This window comes from Telmatherina bonti (genome assembly GCF_933228915.1).
Source record: "Telmatherina bonti genome assembly, chromosome: 2".
Lineage (NCBI taxonomy): Eukaryota > Metazoa > Chordata > Actinopteri > Atheriniformes > Telmatherinidae > Telmatherina > Telmatherina bonti.
In genome coordinates this window covers 37,477,418-37,504,917 of record NC_136620.1, presented here as the reverse complement: position 1 = coordinate 37,504,917, position 27,500 = coordinate 37,477,418, and the positions used below count along the sequence as shown (strand labels likewise).

The window sequence follows — 27,500 nt, the reverse complement described above, 5'->3', positions numbered from 1 at the left end:
TTCTGGTAAAGGAAACAATGAGTAAAAGACAACTGCAGAAGGGATCCTGATCGGTTCAGAGAATTTTCTGCTCCAGAGGATACATGGATTGCCATGCAGCCATTTGTGCTGCACGCTAACAAGCAGGGCACCATATTGCGTTCACAAAGGGCAGCTCAACATTAGATAAGGTGTCAGATACGAGCAGCTAAGCGGAAGATGTGGGACTATTTACAGTTTAATTAGAAGCTGAGGGAAGGACTCTCCACAGTTGGACATTGTTTCTTTTCAGGACATTATCCTAATGATTTAACCTCTCTTTGTCCATGTTACTTTCCCAGTTTGCTTAGGAAATTTGTGCAGGTTTTACAGTTTGGAACGTCCTGTTAATGACGATAGAGACTTTTGGAAATGTGCGTCTGAGTGATGAGTGATATTCTCTCTTGTTTTATGGTGCCAAAGTCTGAGGTTAAGAATGTGAGCGAAGGTAAATGTGTCTCCACGCGCTGTGCAGGAGTAATTTATGACAGTAATAAAGACAGTTTTGCAACACCCATTTCTGCTATCCTGGTGTCACTTTAATCTCATAAAATAATAGAAAAGCATAAAAAAAAAATCTGAAATTTCTACTCTGTAATATAATAGAGTTTTAGCTCAGACTGTTTAAGATGACTGATGTGTGTGTGAATGCTGGGTGTCACCCCCATCTAAGATGTAAGGTGACACGACTGACCTTTTTCTTCTTCTGCCTCCTCAGCTGTGTTGCCTTTTATTCTGTCCCAGCGGTTTGATGATCAGGCAGGGAGAGTCTGTTACTTTAGTCCAGACATTCATCACCTCAAAGCACAGCTTTAATTCCGCTTTTCTTTGACTTGAAGTCAGTTTGGGACAGATCTGGTGGAGCTGTAAGTGTGAAATGTGTATCAGTGATTGGCCGAAGCGTTTCCTGAAAACCATCTTGCTGCATCTGAGCTGCCATCAGGTTTGTAAAACTCCTGCGAAGCGGCACACAGATGGCTAACTCCCCCTCCTGTGGCGTGGATAGGACCACAGGAGAGACAGTGTGTGTGTGTGTGTGTGTTAACTGACTGAAGAGTGATAGCACCAGATATTTGTGTTTTCTTACAGGTGGAGCTGCTGATTGAAAATGAGGCTGAGAAGGATTACCTGTACGATGTTCTCCGCATGTATCACCAGTGAGTAACCGTCTGTCACTATTCAGCATTATTGGAGTTGCTTTACACTCATATTTCTATATAATCAGACTGTTAATGACTATTGTGTTGAATATAAACTTTAAAAAAAAAAATCACCACTCTGATCAGGAACTGATGAAAAGTATTATAATCCTGCAACCGGTTTATATGTTTCCATTTAAGCAAATTTTAAGATTGTTTTTGTTTTCCAGAAAACTACTGGTATGCATTGATGTGCTTTCATGTCTGTCCAGTTTAATCTCTTTGTCATGGTGTGTAAAAGCAGCCTGGATGTGCTTCTTCTAGCTTATAATTCATCTGAGGCCTGGGGCCTAACCGGCTAAGCCTCTGATCAGTTTCCACTGAGCTCTGCTTGGCTAGTCATCAACAAAGACTCTTTTTATGTTCATCCTCCAAATGAGGCTAAAATGACACATATTAATAATTCACCCCAAAGGCCACGAGGACATGACCTTTTATTCGGCTGCTTTTGTTGCTGTTTGACTTGTCCTTTGTCTCCCATTGACTCGTAACAAAGAAAAGATTGCGTTGTCTTTTCCATCAGCTTGTAGATGTTATGATTTTATGCATGTTGTTTCTGCAACGGACTGATCTTAGGGGACTACTGTAGCTTTATAAAGACATCTGTGGTCCAGAAGGACCTCCGCTCCCCTCATAAATATTGTTGATTTGTACAAAGTATGAAAGGATAAAAAAAAGCAGAGTTTTTTGCAGAATACCTATAAACAAATTAGATATTAGAATGTAAAGTAAAATCAGTAAAACTTGCCAATAATGACATTTTACGACGAGTGACTCAATTATAAAAGAACAGTTTGAAGGATTTGAGACTAAAAAGACGATAAGATGCAAAAGCAGATGGGTTTATCTATCTTTCCATCAAACTGGAGCTAGTATTGAGTTTTAAAGCAAAATTTTAACTCGCAGGCTGCCAGGAGCAACATGTCAAATCTGCATTTAGCTTTAAATAATTATCTGAGAGAAAAAAAGAGGAATCATGAGACAACACACTTGTGAACATCAGACTGGCCTTTAGTGGCTGAAGAGACCAGATGGAAAGCAGATGCTGAATTAGCCTTGTTAGGTGGTGCCAAACTGACTTCAAAGTTCATTAGTAAGGCTTTAAAATGAAGAGATTACTACTGATGATGGCTTAAAAAATAAAATAATAAGATTTTTTACTTTATTCATCCTGATATGAATATTAGGCTCAGCATTTTACCCATTTCTAGTAGTTTCATTAAAGAAGTGTAGCGGAAATTTGTCACATAGCATATTTTCAATGTGTACTCCTTTATTAAAGTTCTTTTATGTAGTACAAAATATATTCTGTATAGTTTAGAGTAGTTCAGAAAGCTTGTAGGTTCATGCATAAAACTGAATGTTCTGTTCCAGGTCTGTTGTTATCTTCAAGCTGGCAGTTGTTTTCACCAGTGCTGCCAGGCGAAGGTTATTTGTGTCTGCCTAAAGATCGCTGTAACACCCTGAGCGGGATGCAGAGCTCTCGAGACCTCTCCCTCGCAACAACTGTACATTGTCCATAAATTGAACCGAATACAGTTGATTTCTAGATTTATTTTTCACCAGATGAATTCCACGACAGAATGCTTGGTACATTTGGAGAGCATTCAAGTGATGAAGGACTTTGCTCAGGAGCTCACATGGACTCACCTGTTGTTAGTCTGGACACTTGAGTTCTCCAGACCGACCCAGGACCACCTTTGTAACCACTAGGCTACCATTAAACACATCTGTGTTGCATTTAGGATTCTGCAGCTGAGGTTCTGGAAACCTTATTTTACAGGTTATAATGAAATAAAACAGATTTGGAAAGAACTGAGAATTCTTCTGCTTCTGATTTGTGCTTGAAGCTTCTTCAGTCATAAAGCAAGAAGGAGAAAACTGATATGAAATAAAGGAGTCATGAGTGGTAGAAAAAGATTTTTTTAAATTTTATATAATTTATTTAATTATTTATTTAATTTGATAGCATTTACACTATAATATATGGTTAAATGAAACTACCCAGCATGACGTCTGTTAGGACTGTGTACCTGCCAGAGGCAGAAGACTGGGGTTGGTTTAAGTGTTTGCTCCCCATTTTCTCTCAGATCGATGGATTTACCAGTGCTGGTCGGAGACCTGAAGCTGGTAATCAACGAACCGAAGCGCCTCCCGCTCTTCGATGCCATCAGACCTCTCATCCCGCTCAAACACCAGGTGGAGTATGACCTGCTCACCCCCAAGAGGTCCCGGTAGGTACAGCGTAAAAAGAACATCTTCACAGCTTTTTCTTCACCGGGTTGCTCACAGTCCGGCTCCTCTTCACCCTGATGCTGCAGGAAGCTGAAGGAGGTGCGTTTGGATCGAACACACCGCGATGGACTGGGTCTGAGTGTCAGAGGAGGCTTGGAGTTTGGCTGTGGGCTCTATATTTCACAGATTTTGAAAGATGGACAGGCTGATAATGTCGGCCTTCAGGTGCGTAAAGTGGCAGAAGCAAATTTAAGTTAAAAGGGATAAAAATATTTTCTTGGATTTTAGGTTCTAACATGCCGCATAATCTGTGTCAGATTCAGTTTTTTTTTTATTGAGGCCTGTGGCCCAAAGTCATCAAAGCAGAATCCTCTAAGAGTGGAGTCCTGCTTTGCACAGAGTCATCATTTGTACACAGCGTCAGTCAGAAACAGTGTTGTCAGATTAATGTAAGTACTGCTAAATAAAACTAAAGTTGCTCAGAGCGCCAATAAACACAAAGCACTGTACACCGACCTCAGAAATCATCCATTATTACTCATTTAAGGCTGATGTTTGGTCAGAAGTTATACGGTGTCCCTCTAAATGTTTTAAAACAACCACAGATGAAACAAAGTGCTGCACATAACTAAATCAACATAAAACAGATAAAAAACATCACATTTATGTATAAACATGACATGATACAACTAAAATCCAACATAATTAGACCAATTAAAACAAATAAGATTGAATAAATCACTTAGGTCTTGCTGAGGTTGAAAACTAGAGAGTAAAAATAGGTTTTAGGATGAGTTTTATAGGTGGAAAGTGGAGCAGGCTTTCTATGCAAAGGCAGATTATTCCAGAGTTGGAATAACATGTATCTGGTACCTGCTGGAACAGCTGGGCAGCCAACCTGAGGGACGATGAAGACGAGTAAGAGTGAAGAAGCTCAGCGAGGTACCAGGCTCTGATAACTAGCCTTGCAAACTCAGCAGCTGCTCCAGGGTCACATGATGAGTCAGGTTTACAGCCCAGTGTGTCCTGCATGGGAGGAAATCATTAATGACCTCCGTGATCTGAGCAGATGTTAAGATGACATCTGCTCGCGTTTGCTTTAGTCTGTGAAAGCAAACAGTTTCTCTTCACGATGACGTGAATCATACTTTATGCTTTTCTTTCTTTTTCTATACAAAGTACAGTATGTGGTGAAATTCAGCTCATTTTAGACATTATAGTCAAAACATTTTTGTTCCATCCTCTCTTGACAACAAAACTGATTCATAATAGTGCTTAAGATTTACAATTGGCCAAAGAATTTAGCTTTAAGACAGTTGTTGGTCTGAGATAAGATCAGAGATTTAATGTTTACTTTCACCAGAGAAGGAAATTTCCCAACCAGTGCTGGAGGCACAACAGAAAAACCAATAATACAGTATTCATAATAATGACATATGAGCATCATAAATAGAAATAGAAACAGAAAAAAGTCATTTTTCTCTCCAGTACATTCAGTCTCTTGACTTGACACATAGCTGTTAAGGTGAGTGTGTTGGGGGGGTTAAGGGGTCACACTTACACTAAACACAAATGAATCTTTATTAATATAGCTTGTTTGTCTGTTTTCTCCTCATTTGCTTTGTTTTGCCCTGATAACATGAAGCTTTTATACCGTCCCCATTTTCACATGAATCTCTTTAACATGATTCAGTTTTATTCATAAAAACCTCTTTAGGTGTATTGAGGATTTGTGTCTACATTTAATCTGATTCCCTTTGGTGATGAAACAGCGATACATTTCATAAATCAACATGTGATTGTGTTGAACAGACAGGAATAACGGACACCTCGTCTCTGACCTCAGCAGATGTGCAGAAGCTGAACGTGTCCTCCATAAACCCCCTCCTGTGTTGATTTATAGGTCGGCGATGAGATTGTGCGCATTAACGGGTACTCCATCTCCACCTGCATCCACGAGGAGGTCATCAGCCTCATCAAGACGAAGAAGATTGTGTCACTCAAAGTTCGCCGTATGTTCAACAGATTTTCCTGATTGATGAGAAAAATGAGCTTTTAATATGAATTATTTTAATTTATGTGATATTTTCTTTCTGTGCAGACGTAGGCATAATCCCAGTGAAAAGGTAACATTTATTAAACTGCTGCTGCGCCTGATTGATGTGCAGATGTCACCATGTTGGGTTTCCTGTCTCCTGTTGCTCCAGCTCATCAGATGAGCCCCTCAAGTGGCAGTTTGTGGATCAGTTTGTGTCCGAGTCGGGGGTACGAGGTTAACTTTAACCTTCACAACGTCTCCCAGCAGTCTGTATGGACTTTATTTGACATTGTTCTTCGTCTGTGATGCCGCCAGGAGAAGAAAAGCAGCGTGGCCGGCTTGGCGTCGATCGGTGGGAAGGAGATAAAAGAGAAAAAGGTTTTCCTCAGCCTTGTGGGCACTAAGGGAATGGGCATCAGCATCTCTAGTGGTCCGACTCAGAAACCAGGTATCTACATCAGCAACGTCAAACCTGGTTCCCTCTCTGCTGAAGTCGGACTTGAGGTAATTCCTTCCAAAAGCCAGGAAGTTTGTGTGAAATATTTTCTCTCGTGAACCTGCGTGTGCTCACCTGCACCTGTCCCTCATGGAAACGCAGGTTGGAGACCAGATTGTGGAGGTGAATGGGGTGGATTTCACCACAGTGGACCACAAAGAGGTGAATCTCATTTCATTTCAGTATATCTATTAATATTAGCTGAAAAACAGTGTTTTACTGCGATTTTATCCTTTTCTGTAGTGGCAGCAGTAGCATTTGGAAATCTGTTTTATATGTTTAAAACCTGCCTGTGTTTATTCTGCGCTCTACTTGCTAAGCCAGTGGTTCTCAAACTGGGGGTCAGGACCCCCAAATGTGACGCAAGACAAATTCAGGGGGTCGCCAGATAATTAAAAAAAAAAAGTGTAGCCTAAAAATGTTCAAATACATCAAAATGAAAGAATTAAAGCATAGATAAATGTGTGAAATTAGTACCTTTATTATGAAAACATAGTTTACATTTATGTCATATTAAAGATCTGAATTGGGATTATCTCCATCAGAGAAGCTGATTTTCTGAACTGAATTTACTAAAAAAAACCAAACAAAAAAAAACCACGTTATCCTCCTTATTTATGAAGATTATCCTGCCTTACATTTAGAGGATGGCTGCAGGATGAAACTTCTGATATATCACAGTATTAATCACTCAGTCATCGTGTGGAGATGGGGGTCATGAACACAGTTTTTTATGTGCTGGTTCTGCCTTAAAAAGTTTGAGAACCCCTGCATCAAGCAGCAGAAACACTTTCACATTGCTGTTCATCCAGATGGAGAAATCAGCACCAGAATTACACTTTATTGTCCCCATAGTGGAATTTGGCTTTGACTCCGAGTCAAATTTCCTTATGGGGGCAATAAAATGTGTCATATCGCATCGTACCATATCATATTGTATTGTAGCATATCTTGTCATACTGTATCGTATTGTACTGCATCGCATCATATTCACATTGTATTGTATCGTGTTGTATTGTTTTACCGTATTGTATTGTATCGTACCGCATCACATCACATTATATCGTACCGTACGATATTTGTACTGTATTGTACTGAATTGTACCAGACCACACAGCATCATATTGTACTGTATCGTATTGTGTCATATTGTACTGTATCAGACTGTGTTGCATTGCATCATATCGTACTGTACCGCACCGCACTGCATCATATCGGATGTGATCATATCATATTCTGTATTTACCTGGAAGTGAGGATAATTCACACCATGGTAACTGAACACACAATGTACTTATACTTATCAGACTTACTAGTCGACTTGTGCAGAGTTTGACTTTAATCTCTGCCGTTGGTTTGAGCGCAGTGTGTTGCAGCAGGGAAAGTCTGAATACTAGCAGGACTGCGGCCCTGAAGGACTTGAGTTTCCCACCCCTGCTGCGAAGCATAGCTGTTTGAGACACTGTTTACAAGTTTCCATCTTACTTTTTTAATGACTTTTTTGTGTCATTAAATTTTCAGGCCGTGAGAGTCTTGAAGAGCAGCAGGAGTCTGACTATCACAGTTCTGACAGGAGCCGTAAGTACATCTGTTTGAGTCCAGACAGGACGTTTGATATTTTATAACAAAATCAATTCACCTTACAATCTACTCATATTTTTTGCTTTAACACTTATTTAAAAAAAAACAAAAAACATTTGACATCAGAGATGCATATATTTGACCTGAAGACAAAAATCTCAAAATATTAATTTATTTTCATAAGTTTTTTTTTTCCCTCTTCTTTATTTTTCATGCAATGACAATTGTTTTAAATGAGATAATTAAAAGTTATGAGGCCAGTAGGGTCATTTTTTGAAAGAATTTTATTTGAATTCTATGAATTATTTTGTGTATTACGACCATAGACTGTTTAAGTTTCATTGTAATGGAATTTAATGTGTATTATCATATTTTTCATGCTGTTTTACGGTGTCATTGATGAGGGGGTTTTGGACTAGACAAGTGCCCAACTTCTTCCAAAACCCTTTTTCAAACTTGAGAAGCTTATTTTATTTGTCGTTCGCTTTAACCAATATTTGTTCTTTTAAAAGTCTTTTTTTTCTTTTTGTTCGAAATAAAATAAAATAAAATAAGTGCTCTATAAATAAACTGAATGAAGTTACAGTTTCAATTTAAAGGATTCACAGACTTATCTATATTTATATCTTATTACTAATTAAAGAATTCTGTTAGATTTAGTTGTTGATGACATTGTAAGTCGTGATTTTACTTTGCAGTTGATGGAAAAATGCTGCATGCAGAATGACAGCAGCTGTTTCGATGCAATCTGCTTTATTAACTTCGGGAACGTATCTCTTTCAGGAAGTTAAATCTAGTTTCGGGACCATCTGTCATGGATGTAGGAGCACAGCCTTCTGCCTCCTTTGCAGAATAATGTGCCTTTTAGTTTTGAACACATCACATTACTGAGCCTGTTCTGCAGCCCGACTGTCTGCAGGAGCAACATTTATCCTCGGTTAAGTTGCTTGGCAGGTTATTTGCTCTGGGACTACATGATGAGGAGTTCTAGTCAGACAAGTGGTCCTGTCTTATTACTGTCTGTGTTGGTGCCTGTCTGATACATTTATCAGTGGGTCTGATGCTGTTCAGACGTTGTAGCACCGATATGAAGTCCTTCCATGTAGGTTTTTCCATTTCTGCAGAGCAGAATCCAAAAATTTAGCACCTCCATTACCACAGAGGTGCTAAACAGTCACCTATTATTATTAAAAGACTATTTTTCAAAAGTACAGATAACTATATAAATCATAATTATAAGGGTTTGGTGATAAAAGTATAATAAATACAAATGTATGTGTACTAGAATAAATAAATTGATAATGTGGATAGAGGTGTACTAGAAGATTTGTATTCTAGATAATCAAATATATAGTTTATATCCAATTATGAGTAAGTGTAATTTTGTGAATGAATAGTTTATATGATACGATGCAACATGAATGGATATTACATGCATTTAGCATGTAAAAATGGATGTAAAGAGATGGATGTGAATATGTAAATAGCTTGTATTCCAGGATTGAACTGAAGTGCTGATGTGCTTGTAACTTTTTACAAGTTTTTGTTTTTTGATGTTATAATTGTTCCGGACTCCAGGAAGAAGAGCTGTAGCTTGCTACAGCTAATGGTGATCCTAAATAAACTAAACTAAATCTTGGGCCGTTAACATGGACCCTTTATGGACATGTGAAATCCCAAGCAGCTCCTCAGAACAGTGTCAGATTATTGGCGGATAAAATGGATTAGTAGATTTTATGCACACTTGCAGACTCTGTTTAGCTTCAGCACCAATAAAATATTAAGCCGGTTTAATTATTTAAAATGAAACTTTAGCTTTTAGGGATGCTAACAGAAGTATGTAGCTAAATCATGAAGTATTTTGTCATTATTACCATATAAATTTCTTAAATGCTGTCTTGATTTGAAGGCGTCATCTCTCCTTCCTTCTCCTGGTGTTGATGCCAGTTAGTGCCTGTTAAGACTTGCTTACCTGCCTGTTCGTTAAGAACCCCCCCCCTGCTAATGCCATTGCCTGATTATCCCGTCTGGATGTTTTCACCATCTCAGGGCAGCGAGCTGTTTATGACGGATGAGGAGCGTCTGGCAGCGGAGGCCCGCAGAGAGCTGGAGCGGCAGGAGCTGATGCATCAGAAGAAGGTGGCGATGGAGACCAACAAAATCCTTAAAGAGCAGCAGGAGAAGGAGAGACAGTGAGTGAACAAGACACAAGATGGATTGTCTCCAGTGTGTGGGGTGACATATGGAAGTCATATGGGATGCAGGATTGTTTATATGACCTGTTTAACTTTACTTTTCTAGTCTTACTCGAAAAGCTTGTTTTGTTACGCAAACCTTTCCAATCGCTGCAAACATCAAATTTAAAGCTTTGCTTCCGGCTTACAAAGCAATAACTCAGACTACCTTCACTCCTCAATCCAGAGCTACACTCCGTCTCGATGGTTACGATCTGCTAGTGACAGACACCTGGTGTTAGCACCTCTACGTGGAGCTGAATCAGTAGCCAGACTCTTTTCTGTTGTTCCGCATGGGAACGACCTGACAAACTTGTACTTTTCTACTTTAAAGAGGACTCCGCTCTTCAAGGAGCACTTCCATACTGAGTTTAACTCTTCTACTGCTCAGATAGAGTTGCAGAAATTTGACCAATTTCTTAGCAACCATTCAGGACTGGATAAGTTGTGCACAAGACGGTGCTGTGCGATCAATTGCTTCTCATATTTGAACAAAGGGATTGTTGCATAAAGATAAGGGAACAAAAAACACACAGCAACACCGATGGCCAGCTGGACTCGCAGCAGTCTGACTGGGATTTATCTACAACTGCTTGATTTCTTGCTTCACTAGAAAGTCCCTACCACTGGTAACGTCCACATTATGATCTGTTTGTGTTGTGGATCCAGTATGAGTGTTTGTCACTTCGTGGCTACAAACATCTGACTCTCACTTTTCCTTTGTGCATCACTTCAAACCTTTTTATTACAAGTTAAATTAGTTCAAAAGTGACTTATCAAAAAGAAGAATGTACAAAGTCGGTCCTTTGCTTGTATTTCTCTGTTGTTACATCACCAGGTAGATTTATATCTACTGAATTATTCTCACATCTCAGCAGGCTTGACTTTGCTTTATGTCAGTGGTTTCTGGGAATGAATAACTTGCCTGTATGTGACGCTCTGCAGGATATTTGCTACACTGTTATTAACCTGGATTAAAGTTACGGGTGGGAAAATCAAATTTCAGGATATTTTGCTCTACAGTTTTAATGATTTTTTTTTTTTTTATTGTTAAAAAATCTATTTCTTTTTTGAAATAAATAAAAATAATCCATTATACAATTTTAGTCATTTTTATTGTTTTTTTTGAGCTTTTTACTTGTCTTGTTGGGCATCACAGCAGCAGAATGATGGTCTGGCTACTGTGTTGTTTTTTTCCCAGTTGAAATCAAGAAACTGACTAGCAAATAAAGTTTTATACTTTTTTTTTGTTGTTTTTATTCAACAAAAATCAGCAACATTGAAGAATCATGAGAATTGCAATATAATTTGAACTGGCACCCAAAATATCGGAATCGAATCAAATCGGGACAAAATCATATCGTCACAGCCTTTATTAAAGTCATATTTCTGGCCAGTTTACGCTTGGAGCCGTAGTTTAATGTGTGTGTTTATTGTGTGTTTTACAGGAGAAAGATGGAGATCGCTCAGAAAACTGCTGAGGAAGAGGAGCGCTATAAGAAAGAGATGGAAAAGTATGCAACTATTTCCAGGATTTTAGTGAGTGAAGATGTGCCGACCCAGTGTTGATTTAGGGTGGGTTAAACATCCTCCACCTCTGCAGGATTGAGGCTGCAGAGAGGAAACACAACAGAGAGTGGGAGGAGGACTGGGGGTCCAAAGACAGGCCGAAGAGCCCCAAGAGTCCCCGCTCTCCTAAGCGCCGCTCACCGGAAAGGAAACCCAGCCCAACTCCAAAGGCCAAAAGTTCCCGTATGACCACGTGACACAATCTTCTTCTGAACATTCCTGCATCCTCTTGTTTGCTTCTGAAGCTGAAGTTCTCTGTGTTTTCTCCTCCATTTACCTTTTTTCCTGCATGCTTTCTGCCTCTCTTCCTGTCTCTGCTGTGTGCTGTGCTGCTTCCTACGATCTGCTCCACGTCGATGAAGCCCTGACAGAAGAAGATGAGGATGATCAGGACAGACAAGTGAGTCTGGAGTTTCGGCTGTCACCGTGACAACCGCGACAGGGGGATGTCCGTACAGACCAGCGGGCGCAAAGACGAGTGATAGATTTCCTTTGACAACCAGTATGTAGGAAGTTCACGGTACAAAAGAGGTTTGAGTTTTCATCTTGAACAAACCTTATGATGCATTTTCAGTCTTTAATGCATCAGGAGGAAATCGACTCACTTTCTATCAGAGTTGTGTAGCTGCTTTACTTATCAAACCTGCTTTCCAGAGGGACGAGATAACCTGCATGAAGTTTGCCTTCTTTTAGATTTAAGCTATGTTTGGATTCAGTTAATCACCTCCATGTTCATCTTCACCCTCAGCGTTTGGCTGGTTTTATCGGTATGAGGGGAAACTGCCATCACTGCGCAAGGTACTGTCAGCCGTTTGACGTGTGAGAATGGTTCAAAATGAAAGTTAGATCTTTAATAACAAGGCCTGAGACGACGTTTTGTTGCTGCGATGCAGCTTGTCATTGCATGTTGTGCTGTGCAGATTGGGTTAAACGTTTATCTGTTCCTCATAATTTACTTTTACTGGTTTGATGATGCGTCAGAAGGGAGAGAAGAAGAAGAAAAAGAAGAAGGTGTCCAACACAGACACGCTGCAAGAGCAGAGAAAGAACAAGAAGGAGATGGAGTTTGAGTTGAAACTGGCCAAAGAGAAAGAGGAGATGTATGAACGAGAGAAGCAGCTTAAGATCAATCGGCTGGTTCAGGAGGTATGAAAGATGTTTGAAGGCCTCGCAGCAGACGTAAACGTGTGTTTATACAAACTGTGGTTTGCAGTAAATTCCTGCAGTAGGATGTCCTGGCTCATGCAGTCTCATGCTGCCTGGTTCTGCCTCCACACCAGGTTTCAGAGACGGAGCGGGAGGACCTAGAGGAGTCTGAGAAGGTGCAGCACTGGGTGGAGCGTCTGTGTCAGACCCGGCTGGAGCAGATCTCATGTGTAGAGAACGAATCCCCGGAGGTACATATTCAGACCTCCTCTGTTAGAAGCTCTTCGCAGCAACATTCATTGATCCTGATCATGTTGCTGACATGAATGGAAACTAGAAAAGTATAGAAAATTATTCTATTTTTTTTCTGTAAATGTGACTAAAAACATCATCAGCTCCACATTGTCTGCCCTACAAGTCCTAAAAATAGGTCAAAAAGTGTTTAATAGGAGTAAGAGATGGAAATTCATTTACAAAAGTGATCAAACTTTGAGAGGTGACAGAATTTTAATTTTCTTGTTTTGTATTGTTGTACAGTTGTGCTCATATTTATTCATCCCCTTTCATTAAAGAAGGAAAAAAAACAGCTGCCTGTAAAATAAGCTGAAATTGACTAAAGTCGGTCCTTTGAGGACATTTAAATAAAACATTTTATGAAAATCTTTACATTATTTTATAATTCTGGTTCAATAGATTTTTTTTTTTTTAAAAAGCAAAAAATTAAGATAATTTATTACATATTACATCAATCAAACTAATATTTAGTTGAACAATCCTTTAATGTTTCCGCTCCAGTCAGGTGTTTTCTGTTCCTCTCAGTCAGACTTCTGCACCTGTTGACAGGTATTTTGTCCCACTGTTCAACAGAAAAGTGCTCTAATTTGTCCAGGACACATTTGTTTGTTTGTTTGATTTTTCTTTCTTCAACTCAGTTAAATGAAAAAACAATGTCTTATTTAACTGAATTATATTTTTGCAAATTTTTAGTTATTGTTCTCCAGTTATTTGAGTGACTGTTGTAAATTCAGCCTTTTCTTTAATGAAAGGGGATGAATACATGTGAGCACAACTGTAACTAAGGATGCAGCGACTCCTATTACCAGATACTCTGTGCTTGTACTTCTACTCTGTATTTATAAAATGTTCTGATACTACAGAACCTACCGATGGAAGGAAAAAAAAAAAAAAAAACAGATCTGTTTTCCAGGATAATTTTTACTGCATTGCTTAAAATCCTCTTCAAACAGCTAATTAATTAACTGGTCAAAGCAAAAATAAAAAGTTTCGTTACATGTGGAGTGGACAGGACTGAACACCATCCATTCATTTTAACCGACCTGCTCTAAACGATTGGATGGTGATATGTTTTCTAAGCCTCTTAACCCGTCATTATGCATGAATGGCAAGCTCTCAGAGGAGCATTTGTAAAGAAGCCTGGTTAGCTACATCAGCTAGCATGCTACATCACAATATGGTGACCCTTTGTGAAGAAGCGTTGCGTGTTTCTGTGCGTTGGAGGGGTTTGGACTTTTGAATTGTGTATTTTCAAAATGTGTCTTGCTCAAACAGTCCTGTCCTTCCTTTAACGTATGAACTACAAAGTTATTACTTGTTTTATATTAAAAATCAGAATTTGGCATTTCTCTGAGAGAAGCTGGTGTTCAGCGGGGTGATGCAGCTGTGCACATAATCCGGCAAACAGACTTTACTGTCCTTCTTTATGAAGCAGTTTTTCAGCGTGGCATCTAGATCAGGTGAAGGCAACTCTGGTCCTCGAGTGCCAAAGTCCTGTAAATGTTAGGAGTTTCCCTGCTGCAACACACCTGATTCAAATCAGTGGAAAATCAGCAGAATTGTGCAGAGTTTGATGTGAAGCTCTGCACAAGTCTGTTGTTTAGGTCAGGTGTGTTGCAGCAGAGAAACTCCTAACATTTGCAGGACTGTGGCACCCGAGGACCGGAGTTGCCTTCACTTGATCTAGAGGATGGCTGCAGGATAAATCACACAGCTAACCAGTCAGTCTGATGTTCTGGTTACTAGTGAGCTCTAATGGGATTTGTTTATTACTCATATTGGTACTTGTAATGTGTGCAGCTGTAACTGGAAACGGCTCACTTCTAACGCCTTTCCATCGCATTTCTGTCTGGTTCAGAGCGAATTCTTCCTCTCTGTGCTCAGATGTGGTATTTTGCTGCATGTCTCATTTTTTTCCTCAAGATTCAGCTCATGTCAGCATGACCTGATGTTTTCCTGTAGATTACTGCTCATCAGTTAACGCTTCTCATCTCAGCCAATCAGATTCAATCATTTAGACCCACCATGCCTGCTGTGCCACATCTGGATCATTTTCCCCTGCGAACAAATTAATAACCTTTCAGAAGATGTTTCTCTCAGTAGCTTAATCAAAATGAATTTTTAGCACCTTCATCAAACATTGGCAACTTTTCTTATGTTAAAAAGACATGACTTGAGTCCTAAATCCTCAACGTTGATCTGGGTAGGGGTGGAAAAAGTACTGATAAATTGTAAATAAGTAAAAGTATCTTTTTGTCCCGGGTGTACCCTGCCTTCGCCCAAAGCCAGCTGGGATAGGCTCCAGCTTCCCCGCAACCCTGAATTGGATTAAGCGGTTCAGAAAATGAATGAATGAATGAATATCTTTAATTTTCTCAAATTCTTCAAGTAAAAATGATCCATCAAAAAAGCTACTCAAGTAAAAGTCAAAAAGTTTTTTTTTTTTTTTTTTTTGTCTTGTCCAGCATTTAAGCAGGCACAATGATTTTCTGGATGCTGTGTTCTGCTGGGCGACCAACACGTGGACGTTCTGCGTGGACGTGTTCTGCCAACCACGTCCACGCACGTCCAACCACGTCCACGCACGTCCACGCACGTCCAACCACGTCCACGCACGTCCACGCACGTCCAACCACGTCCACGCACGTCCACGCACGTCCACGCACGTCCACGCACGTCCAACCACGTCCAACCACGTCCACGCACGTCCAACCACGTCCACGCACGTCCAACCATGTCCAACCACGTCCAACCACGTCCACGCACGTCCAACCACGTCCAACCACGTCCAACCACGTCCACGCACGTCCACGCACGTCCAACCACGTCCAACCACGTCCACGCACGTCCACGCACGTCCAACCACGTCCACGCACGTCCAACCACGTCCAACCACGTCCACGCACGTCCACGCACGTCCACGCACGTCCACGCACGTCCAACCACGTCCAACCACGTCCACGCACGTCCAACCACGTCCACGCACGTCCAACCACGTCCACGCACATCCACGCACGTCCAACCACGTCCAACCACGTCCACGCACGTCCAACCACGTCCACGCACGTCCACGCACGTCCAACCACGTCCACGCACGTCCACGCACGTCCACGCACGTCCAACCACGTCCACGCACGTCCAACCACGTCCAACCACGTCCAACCACGTCCACGCACGTCCAACCACGTCCACGCACGTCCAACCACGTCCACGCACGTCCACGCACGTCCAACCACGTCCACGCACGTCCACGCACGTCCAACCACGTCCACGCACGTCCAACCACGTCCAACCACGTCCACGCACGTCCACGCACGTCCAACCACGTCCAACCACGTCCACGCACGTCCAACCACGTCCACGCACGTCCAACCACGTCCACGCACGTCCAACCATGTCCACGCACGTCCAACCACGTCCAACCACGTCCACGCACGTCCACGCACGTCCACGCACGTCCAACCACGTCCACGCACGTCCAACCACGTCCAACCACGTCCAACCACGTCCAACCACGTCCACGGACATACCAACCACGTCCACGCACGTCCAACCACGTCCACGCACGTCCAACCACATCCAACCACGTCCACGCACGTCCACGCACGTCCACGCACGTCCACGCACGTCCAACCACGTCCACGCACGTCCACGCACATCCACGCACGTCCAACCACGTCCAACCACGTCCACGCACGTCCAACCACGTCCACGCACGTCCACGCACGTCCAACCACGTCCACGCACGTCCACGCACGTCCACGCACGTCCAACCACGTCCACGCACGTCCAACCACGTCCACGCACGTCCACGCACGTCCAACCACGTCCACGCACGTCCAACCACGTCCAACCACGTCCACGCACGTCCAACCACGTCCAACCACGTCCACGCACGTCCAACCACGTCCACGCACGACCAACCATGTCCACGCACGTCCAACCACGTCCAACCACGTCCACACACGTCCACGCACGTCCACGCACGTCCAACCACGTCCACGCACGTCCAACCACGTCCAACCACGTCCACGGACATACCAACCACGTCCACGCACGTCCAACCACGTCCACGCACGTCCAACCACATCCAACCACGTCCACGCACGTCCACGCACGTCCAACCACGTCCACGCACGTCCACGCACATCCACGCACGTCCAACCACGTCCAACCACGTCCACGCACGTCCAACCACGTCCACGCACGTCCAACCACGTCCACGCACGTCCAACCACGTCCAACCACGTCCACACACGTCCACACACGTCCACGCACGTCCACGCACGTCCAACCACGTCCAACCACGTCCATACACGTCCACGGACATACCAACCACGTCCACGCACGTCCAACCACGTCCAACCACGTCCACGCACGTCCAACCACATCCAACCACGTCCACGCACGTCCACGCACGTCCAACCACGTCCACGCACGTCCAACCACGTCCAACCACGTCCAACCACGTCCACGCACGTCCAACCACGTCCACGCACGTCCAACCACGTCCACGCACGTCCAACCACGTCCAACCACGTCCAACCACGTCCACGCACGTCCACGCACGTCCAACCACGTCCTACCACGTCCAACCACGTCCAACCACGTCCACGCACGTCCAACCACGTCCAACCACGTCCACGCACGTCCAACCACGTCCACGGACATACCAACCACGTCCACGCACGTCCAACCACGTCCACGCACGTCCAACCACGTCCAACCACGTCCACACATGTCCAACCACGTCCACGCACGTCCAACCACGTCCACGCACGTCAAACCACGTCCACACACGTCCAACCACGTCCACGGACATACCAACCACGTCCAACCACGTCCAACCACGTCCACGCACGTCCACACACGTCCACGCACGTCGAACCACGTCCACGCACGTCCACGCACGTCGAACCACGTCCACGCACGTCCACACACGTCCACGCACGTCGAACCACGTCCACGCACGTCCACACACGTCCACGCACGTCGAACCACGTCCACGCACGTCCAACCACGTCCACACACGTCAAACCACGTCCACGCACGTCCAACCACATCCACACACGTCAAACCACGTCCACACACGTCCACGCACGTCGAACCACGTCCACACACGTCCAACCACGTCCAACCACGTCCAACCATGTCCAACCACGTCCACAGACATACCAACTACGTCCACGCACGTCCACGGACATACCAACCACGTCCACGCACGTCCAACCACGTCCAACCACGTCCACGGACATACCAACCACGTCCACGCATGTCCAACCACGTCCACGCACGTCCAACCACGTCCACGCACGTCCAACCACGTCCAACCACGTCCAACCACGTCCACGCACGTCCAGCCACGTCCAACCACGTCCACGCACGTCCAACCACGTCCACGGACATACCAACCACGTCCACGCACGTCCACGCACGTCCAACCACGTCCAACCACGTCCACACATGTCCAACCATGTCCACGCACGTCCAACCACGTCCACGCACGTCCAACCACGTCCACACACGTCAAACCACGTCCACGCACGTCCACGCACGTCCACGCACGTCCACACACGTCCACACACGTCCACACACGTCCAACCACGTCCACGGACATACCAACTACGTCCACGCACGTCCACGGACATACCAACCACGTCCACGCACGTCCAACCACGTCCAACCACGTCCACGGACATACCAACCACGTCCACGCACGTCCAACCACGTCCAACCACGTCCAACCACGTCCACGCACGTCCAACCACGTCCACGGACATACCAACCACGTCCACGCACGTCCAACCACGTCCACGCACGTCCAACCACGTCCAACCACGTCCACACATGTCCAACCATGTCCACGCACGTCCACGCACGTCCACGCACGTCCACACACGTCAAACCACGTCCACACATGTCCAACCACGTCCACGGACATACCAACCACGTCCAACCACGTCCAACCACGTCCACACACGTCCACACACGTCCACGCACGTCGAACCACGTCCATGCACGTCCAACCACGTCCACACACGTCAAACCACGTCCACGCACGTCAAACCACGTCCACACACGTCCACGCACGTCCACACACGTCCACACACGTCCAACCACGTCCAACCACGTCCACGGACATACCAACTACGTCCACGCACGTCCACGGACATACCAACCACGTCCACGCACGTCCAACCACGTCCAACCACGTCCACGGACATACCAACCACGTCCACGCACGTCCACGGACATACCAACCATGTCCACTGACATACCAACCACGTCCACGCACGTCCAACCACGTCCACGCATTTTCATTTCAGTGGACATCGGATGTGACTGAAGTAGATCAGCAGCAGAGAAAGACAGTCGGTGAAGTTCAGCATAATTCCTGTTCAGGATGATGTTTCTTCCCTGCATTTAATTTTTCACTCGGTAACGTCGAGGTTTCCGGTGTACTGAAGTTAAGTACTTGAGTCAAAATGTACTCGAGTAAAAGTAAAATTACCCATTTCACAAACTACTTTAAAAGGCAAATTTGTACTTATACTTATATTTTCCAGTCATGCAGACCACTCAAAGTGCTTTACACTACTTGCCACATTCTTTCACACACACACACACACACACACACACACACACACACACACACACACACACACTCACACTCATACCCCGATAGGCACATCGTGGTGCGGGGGCGGGGGGTTCAGTGTCTTGCCCCAGGACACTTCGGCATGTAGAAGTGTCTACAGCCTGGAATGACCTCCCAACTTTCCAGCTGACAGATGACTGTTCTTCCTCCTGAGTTACAGCCTTCCCCCAAACAATCACAAATTACTCACAAAACCTTCTTAATTACAGTAACATGAGTAAAAGTAATTTGTTACTCTCCACCTCTGGATCTGTAATCATGATCAAATCAAATCAAACTTTATTTCTATAGCACTTTTCATGCTTAAAAAAACAACACAAAGTGCTTTACATTATAAAACAATTTACATCAAAATAGATAAAATACACACACATACACCCATAGTCCCCTTTCAACCACCCACAACCACCCTCACCCATACCCTATCAGCCCTATAACAGTTAAAAGAAGATGAATGGCCAGGTACATTTTTACCAGATGTGCACCAGATAAGGAAATGATATCCTCAGGGAGCCTCTACACAAAGGGCTACCCCCACCCACAACCACCCAGGCCATCACCATGGGGGCTACCCGGGTCCGCGCTACAACTGTAAGGCTGCAGCGCAGGATGCCGACCCACCAGACAGGGACAGCCCCCACAGCATCCCCCAGGTAGTCAGAGCAGGGGCAGCCCTTGGTGAAGAGGACCCCAATGAGGAGAGAGCTGGAGTGATAACTACACAAAAGTAAAATCCGTACAACAAATAATCACATTTATAATATGTAAATAAATATATAAAATATATAAATGAATATGAATGATGAATAACAACGGTTGGTAACTAACCGCTGTGGATGTTTGACATCCAGTAGTTTAGCAGACAGGAAGTAAGTTACAGAGAAAAGGAATGAAAAGGAGAGAAGAAGAAAGCAGCAGGTTGGAAGTTGTTCGTTCATCAGAAGAAACTTAAATGAGATGATGAAAACACAATCATTTATCTGTTTCTGTTGTTACTTTCCACTGTGACTTTAAGCTCTCCCCGCCACGCTCGCCTGCCTCCGAGCCGAAGGTGAAGCGTTTCGCCGGCGGGCTCCACCTCGCCACCACTGATCTGGATGACATCAACCTGGACGAGGTGGATCAGAGCCTGAAGGGGCCTCTAAAGAAACTCGCTCCCACTCAGCCCAGCACTAGCCAGCCTCCGCCTCCCTTGCCTCTCCCCCCACCCTCACCCAAACTCAACCCCACCATCCCTAACTACTCCCCCCATCCCTCTCACGTGTCTCCCCAACGTCGGCCTTCTTCTCCACCCGGCGCTAGGAGACCCCCATCGTCCCCGTCTACGTTAACCAACAAGCGGCGCAGACCTCACCAGCAGCCCCATCCTTCCCAACATCCTCGCCCACCGTCTTCTCACTACCCTCCCCTCTCCCAGTCCTCCCGGCCTCCATCATCCCCTCAGCCCGCGCCTCGTCCTCCTCCTCCGCCACCGCCTCCTCCGCCACCACCCCCGCCTCCCCCTCCGCCCCCCTCCCCCACAGCACAGCGGTTACCACCAGCATCAACTCCAGCATCACCTCCAGCATCCTCCCAGTCCTCCAGAGCACAGGAGCGAATGGGAGGCCGGCGGGTACCTCCCCAGAGGGGGAATTTACTCATCCAACACCAGCGAAATGTCCCACCCCTCCAGCCCGAAGGTCGGACTTGTGTTGTTTTCATGTGAGAAGCATGACGAATGAAGCTTGTTTACTTTTTCCTAAACCTCCTAAATGCATCCGTGTGTGTGTGTGTGTGTGCGTGTGTGAGATCTGCTTTTGGGATGTTCTATGCATGGAGACGGAGGCGTATGTTGTGTTGGTCCGACTAAACTCTGCAGGTAGCTACTGATATCTGAAACTGAGGTGTGTTGCATGGTGTGTAGTGTAGTGTGTGAGCTTTTTTGTTTGTTTTTCGTGGAGGTTATGCAGCAGATGCTCTTCTTTTTATTTAAAAAAAAAAAAAAAATACTCAGTAAGATGAAAGAGGAGTGTGTGTTGCTCTGACATTCTGGCAGCGTGTGTGTTTGTGCCGGAGGGCTGTAAGATTTATTCTGTTCCACTGTGGTGCAGGTGATGAGAAATACCTCCCATGCCAGTCGTATTTCCAATTCAAGCAGCCTGCTGGTGAGTTTCCGCTTGTGAACAAAACTTTTGAAGTCAAAGTGACGAGCCTTGTAAAGTTGTTGCCTGGAAACTTATTTTAATGAATAGCAATTAGCTCCGAGTCCTCCCAACCCGAGGCGTCAGATGACTGCCGTCATGTCGAAGCCCGTCATGCTGCCCCAGTCGCAGAGCAACCGACCAGATCCACACAGATCTGCCCACCGTTCCGACGGCCTGGTATGAAACTCAGCACTCTGCAATCTTCATTCCAGCTCAATGCGCTCATAAATCAGTCAGATATTTGACTCATTAAGCCACCAACAGCCTCAAGCATGAACTTCTGCTTCAGACTCTCCATCTGTTTAACAGAAACAATCTGTGTTTTCCAATCAGGTCAGAAACTCTGATAAAACTGCAGATTGTGTATTTTACAAGCATCCAGTGCAGCCATGCTCAGGTGCAGCGCTGATATGCTCTACCTGGATCAGATGGATCCAGATAACAATTTTTTGTTTTGTTTTGTTTTTTGCAAACACAACTTTATTGACAGTTGGACATTACAAGCTATGAATGCAGTACAGAACACGAACAGGGATAATGACGGGATCAGAGAGTATGGAGTACAAAAGAATAAATGCTTTTCAGTAGATGTTGAATAGCAGACAAATCAGTGGTTTTAACAGCTTTCTTGTTTTTAGAATGTTTTATTGTTGTGAGGTATTGTTTGAGTTCTTTTGTAAAGATTAAAAAAGAGGGTTTTTTTGTTTGAGAATTTACATTTATGGATATGGTATTTTGCCAGCAACAAAATTAGATTGATAATAAAATATTGATCTGATTTGCCAGGGTTAAAGGGAAAAAAGCCCCAGCTAACAAATTAACTGTTTCTAGTTTGCACTTGGGATACATCTAATGTCTGGATTTAAAGTTATATTTGAAATGGTCAATACTAAAACATGCAGATTATATATGTTGTGAAGTATATTACACAGCAATATTACCGTTTATTTTTTATGTCAGGGTTAGTTTTTGGCTCGAGAAGCCAAACAACTTGAGAATTAGGCCACAAAACATAGATTAGACATCATTTAATGCTAATTTAGAAAAATTTAACATGTTTCATATTTATACTTTGTTGATCTGTGTGGCCTTGCGATGGACTGGCGAGCTGTCCAGGGTGTACCCTGCCTTTCACCCACAGACTGCTGGTATAGGCTCCAGCTTCCCTGCGACCCTGAATTGGATTAAGTGGTTAGGAAAAATGAATGATTGTGGATAGTAATAATAAAGATTTTTAGGTTTGAACAAAACAAGTGTAAACGTAATGTTTTGCAGATCAAATGGAAGGATAATCAGCTGATTGAAGGACGATAAAATTGGAAGTAACCAGTTGCTCTCAATGCACTGCATCTTAAACGAAGCCGTGCTGGAAGGATGTTACGTTGACTACGGTTACCGCAGCAACAAATTGCAACACATGAGATGTTGTCAGAAATCACGCTTTAAAATTGCCGAATAGTTCCTCCATATTGTCATCAGTAATCAGTGACCTTGTTTTGTGTTTCAGCCTCCAGAAATGCTAAAGCGGATGGTGCCTTTCAACACATCTTTTAAGTCAAACAACAAGAGACAAGTAACGCACCATCTGAGTGTCTTTCTTCTCTTTATCTTTAATATTTCGTCTCTATTCTTACACATCCGGGTTGCTGATGGTTGACTGTAACCTCTGCAAAGATTCTCCTTTTTCATTAAGTCCCTCTTCGGTTGGCTGCATGACTGCCTTTTCATCGAGTAGTTCATGCATGGCTGTACTTTTATTGATCCGGAGCAGACAGTAGTGATTGTGAACACGATGTGTGGTGCTGAAATGCATGTCACACTGCTGCAGTGTCTCTGCTGTGATTGCTTTGGGTTTTTACAGATAAAACACGGTTTACATTTCAACATCTGCCTTTTTAAGGAAATATTAAGGACCAGTAGTTGTCTATTATTTTTCTTGCAAGTGTCAACAGTTTAATCTATTATTCCAGATGCCACATCAGCTATATTGATTGGACTGATGTGAGCAGCTGGATTGAACCACAGCAAGTAAAGAAGAGATGATGTATGGGTGTGTATGTAGCGGCTGGAAACTGAGAAAAATTGACTAAAAAAAAAGTGTCCTCTTTCTGAGAGCTTTTTTTTTCATCCTTTTTCATTTAAATAGATAATAGTGATAAATCTCTCTTGTCCAGATAAATAATAGCTGAATGAATGTTGCACGGTTCTCCTTTATCCTTTTAAACAAAGCACTGGTTGTCAAAGGACATCTGACCTCTTGATACTCTGCTCAGGTCCACAGAGATGTTCTGCTCATTGACTTCTTGTTTATGTATTGATCATTTTAATGAACTGCTTGTTGGTTTTCTTTCAGGGATTCCAGAAATATGTGGAAGACTTTGACCCCTACTCCATGGTATTGTACACCTGATAGGTTAACCTGCAGAATGAACAATAGAGTAAAAGCTGAGGACTCACAGACATAACCAGAAATATAAACACATTCTACACGTTTATGGAAGCAAACCAGTTAGACAACATAGCTGGTGTTGCTAATTAGGGATGCACCGATCCACTTTTTGGGAGATACGATCCGATACCTGAAATTTGAATATCTGTCGATACCAGATCTGTTTATGTGAACATTATTGTGACTGTGGTTATTACTGCTGTTATAACTATAAGATTTCATCAGGTTGTAATAAATGACCCATCCTTTCTGAAGTTACCTCAGCAATACAAATATAATAACATTACAGATTGTGATTTGGCCCATTTTACCTAAATACAACTATAAATGTGTGGTTTTGAAACAAAGATCTGGCTTTTAACAAAAAATGTCACATTTTAACATTCAAGGCATTTATTTCTTTTAAAACACGTCCGAAGCATGTCATCAAACACATCTGCGCTGGCTTGACTAGTGAAGTATCGGTTGTGGTGTCGGTACACTTTTATCGATACCAAGTACAAGTACACACGCTTGGTATTGATCTGATCGCGATGCTGGTATCGGTGCATCCCTATTTCTAATTATTAGTGTGTTACTACAAATCTGTGTTACAGAAGAAGACGAACACGACATTTCATAAAGATAAAAAAAGAAACTAATTACTGCATTAACATGTAAACTAATGTTAGTAGTTAAATTATCACCAAAAGCAGCCAGTTAATCCAACTGGTGTAACTTTCAGTGTGGAAGCAGGTGTTGAACCTTTTCAGCTCTGTTCAGTATTAAAACAATGTCAGGTTGATTCTGCTCACATGTAAAAGTAGTCTTCCATGCTAATCGCTCTCTGCTTGTTGTTTGTGGTACTGGTTGCCTTGGTAACGCTCATTTGGGTTTGCCATGACAAAGATGTTGGTTTAAAACATCAGACTAAATATAATTAAAGCTACAGTGATCTCCTCATTGTTACATTAAGTATAATTACTTCTTTATGGTCACATATGTGTGTTGATTTCTCCATTTTTGTCCGCTTTGCGGCACCGGTAACGTATTTAATGTTGTTGAATTTCGCTGAAATCAGTTGCAAACGATCATTATGTCACCAGTTTATATTTAGATTGTTTCATGGTGTTTTTTTATCTGTTTGAGAGCAACAGTCTTCACTTTAAACATACAACATATCCAGACAGTAGGAAGCCATTTTTGTCTTGCCACTTTGGTAATTTTATTGTTTTATTATACAACCTTAATCATATTTGGGGTTTTTGTTTGTTTGTTTTTATCTTCACATTGTTACCAGTTCTCTGCAGACCAGATAGCTGGCAGAGATGTGAGACTGCTGAGAATTAAGAAGGTAATTCATGTCTTTTACTCCAAATCCAATCAGTTTCTTGACAAGATAAATATCTTCTTGCTTCTAAATCAGCAAAATATATAGGTAAATCTCAGAAAATCAGATTGGTATAAATAAAAGTTCAGTATTTTTTGTCACTCATTTCAGAATGTGAAACCCATATATTATATAGATTCATTTATTTCTTGAGATTTTGATGATTATGGCTTATAGATAATAAAAACCCAAAATGCAATGTCTCAGAAAATTAGAATATTACATAAAATCAATTTAAAAAGGATATTTTAAACAGAAATGTCAGGTTTCTGAACAGTATGTTCATTTCCATGCACTCAGTACCTGATTGAGGCTCCTTTTGCATGAATTACTGCATCAATGTGGCGTGGCAATGGAAGCCATCAGAGTGTGGCGCTGCTCAGGTGTAACAGAAGCCCAGGTTGCTTTGATAACAGCCTTCAGGTCATCTACATAGTTGGGTCTGGTGTCTCTCATCTTCCTCAGATTCTCTACAGGGTTCAGATCAGGTGGGTTTGTTGGCCAATCCAGCACAGTAATACCGTGGTCATTGAAGCAGCTTTTGGTACCTTTGGCAGTGTAGGCAGGTGCCAAGTCCTGCTGGGAAATAAAATCTTTATCTGTCAGCAGAAGGAAGCATGAAGAGCTCTAAAATGTCCTGGTAGATGCTGTGTTGACTGTGGACTTCAGAAAACACAGTGAACCAACACCAGCAGATGACATGGCTCCCAAACCATCACTGACTGTGGAAACTTCACTCTGGACTTCCAGCAACATGGATTCTGTGCCTCTCCACTCTTCCTCCAGACTCTGGGACCTTGGTTTCCACATGAAATGCAGAATCTGCTTCCATCTGATAAACAGTCCAGTCCTTTTCCTCCTTAGTCCAGGTGAGATGCTTCCGTCGTTGTCTCTGGTTCAGGAGTGGCTTGACACGAGGAATGGGACATTTGTAGCCCATGTCTAGGATCTGTCTGTGTGTAGCGGCTCCTGATGAGTCCAGCTTTAGTCCACTCCTTGTGAAGCTCCCCAGATTCCTGAATGGATGTTTCCTTGTTCTCAAGGCTGCGGTTCTGCCTTTTGCTGGTGCACCTTTTCCTTCCACTCAGCTTTCCATTAATATATTTGGATACAAGCAGCTTCTGCTTGACCTTTGACCAAAAATGACCTTTTATGGCTTCCGCTCCCTGTGGAGGGTCGATGATCGTCTTCTGGACATCGGTCAGGTCAGCAGTCTTCCCCATGACCCCAGTCTGAGCCAGACTGAGAGACCATTTAAAGGTTTAGGATACCTTTGCAGGTATTTTAGCTGATCAGGGTGTGACACCATGACTTTCTAAGATTGAGGTTTTTCACAATATACTAATTTTCTGAGACATTTTGGGTTTTCATTATCTATAAGCCACAATTATCAACATCTCAAGGATTGAATACTTGAAATGTTTCGCTCTATGCATAATGAATCTATAAAATATATCATTTTCACATTCTGAAATTAGTGACAAAAAATACTGAACTTTTTCCACAATATTCTAACTTTCTGAGATGTACCTGTAGAAGACTATTACCGCCGCTTGTAAATTAAAATTATGAACAAAAGTCATCATTATGATTTTTGAAGTGATAATTATAACACGAGACACCATTATTATAAGTCATTATTTCTTGATAGAAAGTCATTATAAGACAGATGATAAGATAAAAGTTTGTGATTATAAGATATAAAGTCAGAATCAATTCTAATATAAATTAATTCTCATAATAACTTTTGTAATAATTACTTTGAATCTCCTGATCATGACTTTCAAAGTCATAATTATGACATTTAGTTAGTTAGTTTGTTACTATGTTGAGTTTCTGAGTGGCAGGAACGGGTTTCCGTAGCACAAGGCTGAAATGATCTTCTTGTCTGTGATGTTTCAGTCCGGACAGCTTGACCTGGCTCTGGAGGGGGGAGCAGACTCTCCACTGGGAAAGCTGGTCGTCTCTTCAGTCTATGAAGGCGGCGCTGCAGATAAGCACGGTTGTTCCCCTTTAACCTCTAGATTCTTA

At 43.2% G+C, this 27,500-nt stretch overlaps 1 protein-coding gene across 1 annotated transcript in view; it reads left to right on the top strand.

Annotated features, from left to right (window-relative positions):
- Positions 1-895: 895 nt before the first annotated feature.
- The window catches only part of ush1c (Usher syndrome 1C), a gene marked incomplete at both ends in the record, with an annotated part of 27,538 nt that continues 933 nt past the window's right edge, over positions 896-27,500 (top strand). Inside the window, 24 exon segments of the mRNA XM_079258140.1 lie at positions 896-961; positions 1,108-1,175; positions 3,308-3,451; positions 3,539-3,677; positions 5,356-5,464; positions 5,554-5,578; positions 5,660-5,717; positions 5,806-5,994; positions 6,089-6,148; positions 7,508-7,564; positions 9,617-9,759; positions 11,250-11,315; positions 11,405-11,553; positions 12,119-12,168; positions 12,352-12,516; positions 12,651-12,767; positions 20,484-20,975; positions 20,977-21,147; positions 21,559-21,612; positions 21,700-21,828; positions 23,159-23,224; positions 24,005-24,046; positions 25,380-25,433; positions 27,372-27,471. Of these exon segments, the coding sequence (XP_079114266.1) occupies positions 896-961; positions 1,108-1,175; positions 3,308-3,451; positions 3,539-3,677; positions 5,356-5,464; positions 5,554-5,578; positions 5,660-5,717; positions 5,806-5,994; positions 6,089-6,148; positions 7,508-7,564; positions 9,617-9,759; positions 11,250-11,315; positions 11,405-11,553; positions 12,119-12,168; positions 12,352-12,516; positions 12,651-12,767; positions 20,484-20,975; positions 20,977-21,147; positions 21,559-21,612; positions 21,700-21,828; positions 23,159-23,224; positions 24,005-24,046; positions 25,380-25,433; positions 27,372-27,471 (2,713 nt within the window).